General features: G+C 40.2%; 1 protein-coding gene across 1 annotated transcript; it reads left to right on the top strand.

Annotated features, from left to right (window-relative positions):
• The first annotated feature begins 8,783 nt into the window (after positions 1 to 8,783).
• On the top strand, positions 8,784 to 10,469 carry LOC122029890 (organic cation/carnitine transporter 3-like). Its single transcript, XM_042589030.1, has one exon. It carries the CDS (start codon positions 8,822 to 8,824, stop codon positions 10,295 to 10,297), a length of 1,476 nt encoding a protein of 491 aa, XP_042444964.1. The 5' UTR covers positions 8,784 to 8,821; the 3' UTR covers positions 10,298 to 10,469.
• Positions 10,470 to 12,976: the final 2,507 nt, after the last annotated feature.

The following is a 12,976-nucleotide window of genomic DNA, read 5'->3' as shown; positions in this document are numbered from 1 at the left end:
TCAACCTTGACCTGAGGGATATTGCACCAATAATCTCCCCCTTTTTGATATTTGACAATACCACATGTAAGTTAGACTAATCCCATAGCCTAAACCTCCTTCATGCCACTAGGTAATGAAGGCATAAGTTAAACCCTTCATTCTCCTCCTAAGAGGGCAAACTCCCTCTAGGTAATGAAGTCCTAACTTAAACCCTTCATTCTCCCCCTATTGGCACACATCAACAACATGCCCCATCCTTGGGCACACATCAACAAATTCACTTGTTGAAAACTCTCCCCTTTGAGACTCTCCCCCTGAAGAGTTGCTCATCGTTGTTCACAACTTCACTCGTTGTGATCAACACGACAATGAAAGTCTCATACCCTTCATTATCTTTAACCCTACATTCTCCCATTAATATAGTCAAATGCTCATCCTAGAGCATTTCAAACTTAAACCACTTGAACAAAGAAGGTTAACCACCTTCCAAAGTTCATGAAAAAAATAGTGTTCATGCCTTTAAAGAGTCCCTCCCCCTAAAGACATGGTGGTAACTTCTGTCATTGCACCAACAATGACTTGGAATCCCTAAACCTTTTAGGAAACCCAAATTTAAAAGTTTTGAGGTTCAAAAATTCAATATTGAAACCAACCTTAACCTAAACTTCAATTTAGTCTTCCTTAACCAATCCATCCTTGTTTTAATATGAAAACACCCTTTTTATGTATATACATGTATTTTGAGGGGTTAGGAATGGTTACCTAGACTAAAATAGGTTCAAAATGCTGAAAATAAACTTTCCCAGCCAAAATCAGCATCTTCGATCGATTGGAGTTGGGTTCCAATCGATTGAACCCTGCTGAATCGATCCACTGATCGATTCAGTCTTCTTGGATCGATCGACTGATTGATCCATCGAGCTTCTGCTCGCGAGAAATGCCTTCTCAATCGATCAGTTGATTGATTGAGGCACTCCAATCGATCCACTGATCGATTGAAGGCCTGAAATTGCTGAAATTCAATTTCAGCCAATTTCAGAAACCCCTAGAAAATTCTACAAAATTTTAAAATATCGTAAAAATTTGTGTAGACATTATTTAGGGTATAATTTATCATGGAAAAATAGTTTTCTATGAAAATACATCATATTTTCAAGATTGACACAAACTAGAGAACTTACAAAAACTTTAGTGTTTTCTTCTAGTTTATGCTTAACTATTCAATGATGATTATTATCAAAAGATAATCTTCATCAAGGTTTGCCAAAAGCATTTTAAAATGATTTTCAAAACTAATATCCCACCATGTTCCTTGGGCTTAATGCACATGACTTGTACATTAGCTTTCCCAATGATGGGAAAACACATAACTATGTGTTTTGATGAACTTAAAACTCAAAGAAATGCACTAAATCAACATGTTGAGTTTTGTTCATCATCCTAACATCTCACTTGTATCTATTGTACACAAAACACATACAAGTCATTTTATAGGTCTTTGTGAGATGTAAAATTTGGTTTTGCCCTAATCTAGGGATCATGCATATCTATCTAGGCATTTTGTGGATATTGAGCATTCACCTAGGATGTCACTTGCTGACTTGTTGATAAATGTCATTTGTCCTTAATTTTAAGGAAATAAGCATAATGCATGATAATTTTATGACATACATCAAAAAGAAATAATTTTCAAAAGAAAATTTTCTTATAATTATATGATGTATGTATGACATGACATGATATTTTTGTATTTTCATGATAAGGCATGAGTGCAAAAATAAAACATGATGTCATGGCATATAATGGGCAAACAATCATGGCAAAGTCTAGCATAAATAAAATACCTAGATTACCTATCTAAGTATCCTTAATCTTAGCTAATCCTAAAACTTAAACCCTAGATTGCCAAAATTGCTTCAAGAAAGTGTCAAAACCTAAATGGGCATTTCTAATCCTCTTGATTAATTTATGCCAATTGAAATTAAGCTTATTTCTCAAATGTTGGCATATTTCATTTTTCCACAAGAGTAGCACTTTAAATTAAGGCTCAAATTGCCTTTAATTTCCTAAGAACATACCAAAATTTCAACTTGGTAGGTCTTATGATTTTCCAATATGTGTCATTTTAAAATAAAACCAAAACTTCTCAAATTTGGCACATTTTACTCTTTCAAGGAGTAAATCATAAATCCATTTCATTTTCAAAAGTTGATAATAACCTTGAAAATGCTCCTTGAGTGTCAATTTCTTCAAAGTTGGGTTTACTACCCTTCTTCTTAGAGTTAACACTTTCTAACCCATCTATGGGGTAGAGAAGATGCTCCTAGGAACCCAAAACCTATTGGTGCTCCTTGGATGCTCTAGGTATTCACTAGGGATAACTTCCCTAGATACCTTCCTAGTGACCTTGTTTGGCTTCTTAGAAGCCTTGGTCACTTTTTCTAAGTCAACCCTAGGGATTGCTTCCCTTGTGACCTTGTTAGTGACTTTCTTAGACTTCTTAGAAGTCTTAGTCATATTTGTTGTTACAAAGATACTTCTAGGGATGACTTCCCTTGTATCCTTGACTTGACTTCTAGACTTAGGGTTGGTTCCATAGCTATATGGAACCCTATGGTAAGTAGGTACATCCTTTTTGATTTTAGGTTTGTATCCCAAACCTCTATGGCCCTTGGATGACCCTTGTTGTCCTAAACCTAGATTTTGCTCATTTTGCCCTTTAAGGATATTTTCCATCCTTTTTAGGGTCTTTTCTAGTTTGTTAAGTCTTGACCTCAAGACTTGATTTTCCATCACTAAGTCCTTAGGTTGAGAGGTTTTAGCATGATAAGCTACATGATTTTCCTTAATTTTATCATGCCTCCTATTTTCATGGTAAATAGCATTAAAATGATATAAGTTAGTACTAGCATGCTCTTTACCATAATTTAAAGGGGTAGGCTAAATAAAAGATACCTTCTTTTTTACCTTGGAGGCTCCCCCTTGAGTTGAGCTTCCTCCAAGAGCCTTGACCACCTTCTTCTTCCCTTAGGGCATTGACTTCGGCAATGCCCCTTTTGATTGTACAGGAAACACACAATGTGCTCATTGCTCTTCTTTGTTTCGGGGATGGTCTCCTTGGGATTCTCCTTGCTCTTTTGTGCCACTTGGCCCTTCTTCTTGGCCAATTTAGGGCATTTACTTTTGTAATGCCCTTTTTCCCTACATTCAAAGCATATAATATGGTTTTTATTATTAATTGAAATTGTTATACCTTTGCTTGTAGGGGTGGCATCTTCTCCTTTTGATCCGGAGGTAGAAGCTTCCTCTTGATCCGAAAATGATACTCCTCCATTTGATTTTGCTTGACTTGTGGAGGTGGAAGCTTCATCATCCTCTTCTTCTTTTGACCCAGATGTAGAAGCTTCTCCTTCTTCTTGATCCGGTGTCACCAAAGATTGCTCCCCCTCAATCCTAGAGGTGGAAGCTTCATCATCTTGTACATGGAACAAGGAGTATGCTCCCTTCTTGTTCCCTTCATTGCATTCCCTCGAAGATGAAGCTTCTTCTTGAACTTCTTCTTCGGAAGTTGAGCATCTCTCAACTTCAGAGTCCTCCTCTTGATCTTGCTCCAATGAGTCGCCCTCTTTGGATTCCTCTTGATTCGGTACAGTGGAGGGGATCTCATGAATTGATGCCAACTTGCTCCAAAGCTCCTTGGCATCCTTGAATTCTCCAACTTGAGCCAAAATATTGCTTGGCAATAAGTTGACCAAAAACTTGGTCACTTTATCATTTGTCTTGCTCCTTTGAACTTGCTCTTGACTCCATTTGTTTTTATTGAGAGGCTTGCCCTTGGAGTTTGTTGGAGCTTCAAATCCTTCCATGAGAGCAAACCATTGCTCTATCTCCATCATCAAGAAATTTTCGATTCTTGATCTCCAAGAATCGAAGCTTGTGGATGTGTACGATGGAGCCACCCTTGTGTCAAATCCAAGTCCATCTTGGAATTGCATCTTGAAGTTGAGCCTTTTGATGAAGTCTTCGACTTGTAGAATTTCTTCAACTTCTTCACCCTCTAGCTTTGCTTGTTTTGTTTGCCCCTTCCGACGATGATTCCGGTGAAGAGCGACCTCGCTCTGATACCACTTGTTGGGACCGAAAAGTAGCTAGAGGGGGGGGGGGGGTGAATAGCTCTTCGCGTGCTCGTCGGCGGCGTTGCTCATTTCTTCAGAGATATGCAGCGGAAATACAAGAAACAAAAGCATACAACGCTAACAAGGATGGTTTACTTGGTATCCACCTCACAAGAGGTGACTAGTCCAAGGATCCACACCTACTCACGCACCCTCCACTATGAATAACACTCCTTTATGGTAACTACCAAAGGCGGAGAAGCCCTACAACACTCTCAATACAAGAAGAAGAAAGGGAAATACAAGATAAGTAAAAGCTAACAAGATGTACAATAAAAACTCTAACCCTAACTTCTTCTTCTTGTTTTTGATCCGCCTCTTGACTTGTAAGAGCCTCCAAGAATCTTCAAGAACTGGCGATCTGGAGCTTGGAGAGAGCTATGGAGGTGCTGGAGAGTATCTGGAGTGAATCGTGTAAGAGCTGCTGAAGGAAACGCTCGCCTGCAGCTAAATACGACGCCAACGGTCAGATCCCGATCGATTGGATTGCTCCCAATTGATCGGGGAGGCTTTGGATCGATCAACCGATCGATCTAGAGTGCCTCTGTGCTTTCTGGAATAGCCTGGATCGATCGGTTGATCGATCCAGGGCTTATCGCGCACAAACAGTAGCTCCCAATCGATCCACTGATCGATTGGGACCTCTGGATCGATCCACGGATCGATCCAAAGGGTTCTGTTCGTGGGGACTCACTCGATTGATCAGCTGATCGATTGGGCATGATCCAATCGATCGGCTGATCGATCCAGATCTGCTGGATCGATCCGCTGATCGATCAAGATCTGTTGGATCAATCCGTTGATCAATTAAGATCTGCTGGATCAATCCGCTGATCAATCTAGATCTTGGTTTTTGCCCAAAAGCAAGTACAAAGCCCCCTAAACAAACATCCAGTCAACCGTGACTTGTTGGTACATAAAACCTAGCATCCGGTCACCCTTGACTAGCTAGGACTCTCTCACCAAGTGTCTGCTCAATCCCTTTGACCCACTTGGACTTTTTTCCATCGTGCCAAGTATCTGGTCACTCCCTTGACCTACTTGGACTTTTCCTCATCGTGCCAAGTATCCGGTCAATGCCTTTGACCTACTTAAACTTTCACCAGATGTCTGGTCAACCTTGACTCATCTGGATTTCCCCGTGCCTGGCTTCACTCACCAGGACTTCCCTTCTGCCTAGCTTCACTCACTAGGACTTCTCTTCTGCCTGGCTTCACTCACCAGGTCTTTCACCTAGCTTCACTCACTAGGATTTTCACTTCTGCTTGGCTTCACTCACCAGGTCTTTTACCTAGCTTCACTCACTAGGATTTTCTATCTGCCTAGCTTCACTCACTAGGTCTTTCACCTGGCTTCACTCACCATGATTTTCCTTCTTCCTAACATCCCAGTTAGGACTTCTCAGTCAAGTATCTGGTCAACCCCTTGACCTACTTGACTCTTCTTCAATCAACCTGATCAGACCCTAATCAGAGGGAAATTACACCAAACAATCTCCCCAAATGAACAACTGCACCTGCACTTGTCCATATCATCGAAGTCTTGTATTGTCAAACATTGAAACCCAAACCAAGACTCAAGCTTGGTCAACCAGGTCAACCTTGACCTGAGGGATATTGCACCAACATGTTCGAGGAAAAAGTCAGAGTTGGGTATGGGCCAGCTTACAAGGGACCTACAAACTCTATATGTTGGATAAAAGAGAAGAGCATAGAGTAGAGAGTGCACACTGAAAATTTCATCCAACTTCATCCTCCACTTGCTCTATTTTCTGCCCGACAACACTACTCGGCAATTCTTACTTTTGATTTTCCAATGATAGCATTTGAGTACAAATCAATTCACCACAATTAGCTAGTGTTTGATTGTTAATATGGTTTAGTCATTATATCCTGAGAAACAAATGTCTATACGAACCTTGAGACACCAACGAAGATGAGATGAATCTATTTTGAAGAAATTGTGTCTAATATAGACCTTGATTGTGCTCAGCACACCTCCCACTTGACAGCCTCACCTTCGAGCATGACAACTCTACTTCCCATCTAGAAGTTAACAGCCTTACCTTTCCATTCGACACCTCCTTGCTCGACCTTTCAGCTCAACAGTTTGACAACTTCCTGCCCAACCTCCCAACTAGATAGTTCGACAACTCTTTGCTCAGCCTCCTGTTATAGAACTTCCTACTTAGTCTCCTAACTTGGTAGTTCAAAACTCTCTTCTCGACTTTCCACTTGACTGTTAGTGTAAGCCCTAAGAGCTAATTAAGAGTTAATTGACTTAGGACATATTGTATCATATTTTATTAATAAAAGATAATGATTATTATATTTACTTTAGATATGTACTAGATGAATAAATATATAATAATGTCATAGGGTAGTAGGTTCTAGTATATAACATATCAATTGGTTGAATTGATAGTGGAAGTTTATAGACATGAAGTTACTACAGTTCCCTACATAAGGAGTTGTGTACTTTGGTATCTTCAAACTTCACCTATAACAAGGTGGACTATAAAGTCGATCACTGGGTATGCAATAAGTTATGCAGAGGGATCAGGGATGTGAGTGATGTAGATGAGATCTATCTCTTCCATATGACGGAAGTAATATCTATGGGTCCCTTAATTAAGTAGGACATAAGAATATATAGTCATGCTCAAATTATTCAATATGAGATATTGAGTTTATTTAATTGAGTGTGTCTACTTAGGAATTAAGAAACTAAAGATTGATAAGAGGATAATACGATTTATGCCTCATTGATCAATCTAGTTATCAAAGATAGAATGACTGAGTTATACAAGATGATTGACAAGGAAATGTTAGGTTGGATCTCGATATTATCGTCACTTGGATAATAATGATGTCTTACTAAATGACACTCATTACTTATGTATCTAAGTGATTTTAGATACATTGCAATATTACTAGAGTCTATTGGGTTACACACAAAGAATATATTAATTTGACAATGGATTTATTTTAGTTTGACTAAACTATAATGGATCATAAGATTATAGGACTAAGTCTAATACGAATTAGACTCATTGAGTTAGACTTAAATGAATTCAATCGTTGGATTATTGGATTGAGTCTAATTCGAATCAAATTCATTGGATTAGACTCAACCACTTAAGAAGTTTAATGTCCATTAATGGAGATAATGATCATTAATCAAAGAAAGACCAAAAGCAAAAGACCTTTGGTATTCTTGGATGAATACAAAAAGGATTTTTTTTATTCATTTTCGAGAATCACACTTGGGCTTTTTATTTGTCTTCTCCTTCTTCTTCCTCCTTGGCCGAGACCTCCTTTGTAGGTTGCTATCACAACCTTAGGTGGTTCTTCTTTTCCAAGTTTGTGAGTTCGTGTAACGAACGGAATATATTCGTGTGGATACCAAAAGAAGCGTGATCACTTGATCGTGCTGAGATTCACCGAGGACAAAGTTGCTATCAAGAGTTTGTATTTACACAACAAATATAAAACTCTCAATTCAACTAGTATACAGTTTTTTTTTGTATAAATCTTCTAGAAAAAATCTTATTATATTCCGCTGCGCTTGTATTATTTTACGCTCGAGATCCTTACATCAACAACTTAACAGCTCATCCAACTTAGCAGTTTAGTCTTCCTAGACAATTTGACCTTTCTAGATAGCTTGACCTTCCAAGGTAACCCAACTTTCCCTCCCTGATAATTTGTCCTTCCTGAGCAGCTCGAGCTTCTTAATAACTCAACCTTCCAGCCCAGTTCGGCCTTCCTCACAACTCTTCCCATGGTCGGTCCAAGCATCTTAAGTTTTCTAGGCAGCTCAATTATGCCAGATAGCTCGACTCTCTCCTATTGCTCGACCTACCTAGCCTAGTCTGGTAGCAAATTAAACTCAACTCGACAAACCAAATAAGTCTAAATTTTAAATTTAAATAATATTGTTATTTATATTTGATAATAAACTTAAATAAGTAAGATTGTTCAACACTTTTTCATAAACTTTTGCATAATTGATCTTTTTCTCCGGAGGCTATTGAGAGCAGTTCTCTTCTGATTTTGTCCGTAATTGGCACATTGAATTGCGGCGGATCCGACCGTAATTGGCACATTAAATGACGACAGAATCCGATTTAATTATGATCTCTTTTGAATTCATATTTACATCTAAGTTATATTATTAGATCGGGATAGATGGCCGGAGAGGGACAGACTGCCAGGCTTCGAGCAAAGGACGCCCTATCCACCGTTAATAGCTTCTGATCATCTATTTTAATCCAAATTATAATCTATTTAATATTAACTCCACAAATGTCACAATCAAATTTCAATCGTATTTCAGTGGGCCAATTAAGGGCGGACCACGAGACAACCAAGACAAAGGGTCCGGAGATCCGAACTGTATTGTTTTGACGTTTAAGAGATATATATCTCGCCTAGACGGCTGTGTACGGAAACCCTCGGGATACGCGCGTTGTTAAATTTAAGAACCGCTATTTCTTGATCATAAACCATGAAACGAATGAAAAATCTTTCAATTCGATATATTTTTTTTAAATCTAAAATAATTCTTAAAATTAGATAATTGTGGCCTATTTATTAATTCGACGCCATATCAACTTTCCTCGTGTTCATCTTGCGCTTCCTCCTCCCCCATCGTGAAACACTATGACCAACTCTGAGCCACTTCTTCCCATCAACTCCGACGAGATCCAAAACGGAGATCTAAAAGAGCCGCCTATGTCGTTCTCCTCTAATGATCTCGATGGCAACAGCGGCAACCTCATTTCCCAGTTCATCCACTTGCTATTCGTCGCCCTAGCGTGGACCTTCGACGCGCAGCTATCCTTCGTCAACATCTTCTCCGATGCAGACCCTGCATGGCACTGCACCAGTGGGGATAGCAGCGGCGCCTCCTCCTGCTTTTCTGCGTCCACCCCTTGCAACCTCCCTCCCGGGTCGTGGGCCTGGGACTTCCCCGCGCACGCATCGATGATCTCCGAGTGGGCCCTCGAGTGCGCTAGTCCGACCGTCGTGGGCCTTCCCGCCTCTGCCTTCTTCGCCGGAAGCCTCGCCGGGGGCATCCTCCTCTCCACGCTCTCTGACTCTGCGCTCGGCCGCAAGAATATGCTTTTACTATCCTGCCTGACTATGTCACTCGCCGGCGTCCTCACAGCGCTCGCCCCCGACGTGTGGACCTATTCTGCGCTCAGATTCCTCTGCGGCTTTGGCAGGTCCACCGTCTGCACCACCGCACTAATCCTCGTTTCGGAGACCGTCTCCGGTCGGTGGCGCGACAAGGTCAGCATCATCGGTTTCTTGTTTTTCACTTTGGGATTCCTGTCTTTGCCGGCGATTGCCTACGTCAACCTCGCGTCATCTTGGAGGGCGCTCTACTTGTGGACCTCTGTTCCTTGCGCTTGCTACTCTGTTTTACTTTGCTTCTTCATCAACGAATCCCCGCGATGGCTCTCAGTGCAGGGCGCCAACAAAATCGATGCTGATGCGAGCAAGAGCAGGTCAAACTTCTCGACGATCAAAACCATTTGGGATAGAAAATGGGCCTCCCAGCGGCTAATCGCCTCGATGATCGCCGGCTTCGGAATCGGCATGGTGTACACCGGCATGCCTCTGAACGCCGGCAACCTGGGGACGGACATCTATCTGAGCACCGCGCTCAACGCGGTGGCGGAGGTGCCCTCCGCGCTGGCAGCTTTGGTCATCGTCGGAGTAACCGACCGGCGGCTGTCGGTGCTAGGGTTCACGGCGGCGTGCGGGGCATTGAACATCGCGTGCGTGTTCTTGGAGACGAAGGCGTGGCGGATGGCCGCGGAGGTGGCGTCCTTCTTCAGCGTGTGCACGGCGTTCGACGTGCTGCTGATCTACTGCGTGGAGCTGTTCCCAACGTGCGTGAGGGGGTCGGCGATGTCGTTGATCAGGCTGGCGATCGTCCTCGGCGGTGCGATCGCGCCAATGCTGGTGGCCTTGGGGAGGAGGTGGAGCTTCGTGTCGTTCGGCGTGTTCGGGGTGGTGATCGCGTTCTGTGGGCTGGCGACGGTTTGCTTGCCGGAGACGAAGGGAAGAAGCATCCGGGACACCATGGAGGAGGAGGAGGAAGAAGAAGAAGAAGATTGCAGAAAATAATTCGTGAATTTATTATTTTGGTCTCCTTTATCGACATAGCATTTAATTGTGCGTAGAATGGATTTTGTGCTAATAAAATACAATAAAGAAGTTTTTAATTTAGTCAAAACGTGTATAGACATAGACGAGCTGGATCACTTTTTTACTATCTAAAGGATGTATCATTAATATTTTAGGTTTGATCATGGGTGATGATTAAATGGTTAGATTATTTGATGTTGGGTGAAGGTGGTCTTCGACTGTTCTATCGGAATAAAAATTATAATTTGATGAGGATTATGAACTCAGGAAGAAATTGTAATTATTTATGATCGAATCAATATAGATAATAATGTCCAGAGTACCCACTCTACATCCATTATATTATTGTCAGAATGCACTGTAGACCTAAAAAATAGATTCATATATTTAATATGACTAAAAAAGTATCTATTGAAACGAATATAATTACGATAACTAAATAAAAAGTATTAATTAAATTTTTATCAAAATAACGCATCCTATAACTAAATAAGTATATCATATTATGATTGATTATATTTTTATTGAAATAAAAAACATTTGCACGCCTCTTTTAATAGATTAAATAAGCCATATGCAGGCATTCAAAGTTTTTATTAAAAATAAAAACACTTAATATAATATATAACCAGGAGACTTGGCTTGCGTGCGTGAGACTGGACACATTGTCAGCGGAGGACTACAAAAAGTGTATCGTATTTATGTGAGAATGGACAACGTATAACCAGCCTAGGAAGAAGTGTATCGGTTGGCTGATTAATGTGGGTAATAAGTGGTTCTCTACTCGGTGTCCTGAGTCTATCCATAAGAAAAATTATACTCGAGTACATTGAATTTCTATTTCATAACTTAACGTGATAATATTTTATATAGTCTCGGAGACATTCTATCCGTCGAGTATATTTATGGATTGATTGTTGATTGATTGATTGATTAAGACTGAATATTTCGTTAAAAATCAAATGGACCGAATTCAGTAAATTAAATATTTTTTAATCAATCGAATCTATTAATAATATTTAATTAATTTAATTTTTATCAAAATAATTAATTTTTTTAAGAAAAAAATCTATAAAACAACACTTCTCTAGTACTTTTACAAACACTTTGTCACCTGTGTTAGCACAGTATGAGCACAGTTAAGGTCATCCGTGGTAGGAGCTATGGCCAATGAAAAATGAGAGAATTTCTTAGACTTCTTCAAATCTTTTATTTGTTTAATGTTAAAATATTTTTTTAATATTGGTAAAAAAATAAAAACAGCATCCAGAACAATAACTAATCTTTAACCGTATATTCAAAATTTATTTTTTTAATTTTAAAAAGATTAAATATATCTATAATCTTTTTTTTTTCATTCACTTTATAATTTTTTTCACTCTTTATTTTTTTATTTCTTCTTTTCATTCTCCATTTGAACGGATGAAAATTTTAATAATTCTTTTACAAATTTTTTGAATTCTTCAAATACGAAAAAAATACATCTCCTCAAAATACCTTCTAAATTTTCAAAATATTTCATATATTCTAGAATATCTTCCAAAATTTTCAAATTCTAGCTCATTTGGTATGCATCATTGCAAGATTAGTTAGCCATGGGTAACCAATTTGGGATGAGTTCTCCTTATATATTTTCTCCTACTCAACCATTAGTCATGTTTTCGAATGAATAAAAAAGAATTACTATTGACCCATCTATCACTGACAAAAAATATATGATGTCTGTTGGGACATTTGTGCCCGCTAGAGGGGGGTGAATAGCGGTTCGTCGCGCTTGCTTCGGTTTACTTCGTCTTGTTGTTGATATGCAGCGGAAATGAGATACAAGACTCACACAATGCTAACTTAAGGATTTACTTGGTATACACCTCAAGAATAGGTGACTAATGCAAGGATCCACACACGACACGCTATCTCCACTATGAAAACCTCCTTCTCGGTCGGAGCCGGAGGCGGAGAAGCTTCGTACAAACTCACACTACAACACAACACTCACACAAGCAAGAGAAATACAAATACAAATGAATACACTCTCTTCTTGCTTACTTGTGCTAGTTGTTGTCTCTTGAGCCTTGAGAGAATACTCTCAAGAGCCTTCAAGAACTGACGGTGAAGATCGGAGAAGCTCGCTGTGAATCGTAGCAAAATCGCAGGAAGAAAGCTCGCAAAGAACTGACGAAGAAAACGCTTCGCCCAAGCTTTAAACAGTGCTCCCAATCGATCCAATCCATCCATAATCGATTGCCACATCAGCACCGCTCCATCCCATCCGTCCATCGCTCGTTTCTTGTTCAACGGTCACTTCCTAATCGATTGACCGATCGATTGGGACTACCTGAATCGATCGCCCGATCGATTTAGAGCCTTTCTGTGCTCTCGCGATCGCGCGAGAGCTTCTGCTGCCCAATCGATCGACCGATCGATTGGCAGCTCCCAATTGATCGCCCGATCGATTGGGAATGCTTCTGTGCTTGCGATTTCACATCCTAATCGATTGACCGATCGATTGAGCCTTCCCACAATCGCAGCACACTTCAATCGATCCACTGATCAATTGGACTCTGGTTCAATCGATCGCTCGATCGATTGACCAATCTGGACTTGACTCAAACTCAAGTCCAAAGCCTCTAACCCAACTCCTGGTCAACCGTGACATGT

This window comes from Zingiber officinale, chromosome 10B, assembly GCF_018446385.1.
Source record: "Zingiber officinale cultivar Zhangliang chromosome 10B, Zo_v1.1, whole genome shotgun sequence".
Classification (NCBI taxonomy): domain Eukaryota; kingdom Viridiplantae; phylum Streptophyta; class Magnoliopsida; order Zingiberales; family Zingiberaceae; genus Zingiber; species Zingiber officinale.
This window is presented reverse-complemented; position numbering and strand designations above follow the sequence as displayed.

Excerpts from the sequence above, each read along its gene's own strand:
- LOC122029890 (XM_042589030.1), top strand. The coding sequence starts at position 8,822 with ATGACCAACTCTGAGCCACTTCTTCCCATCAACTCCGACGAGATCCAA.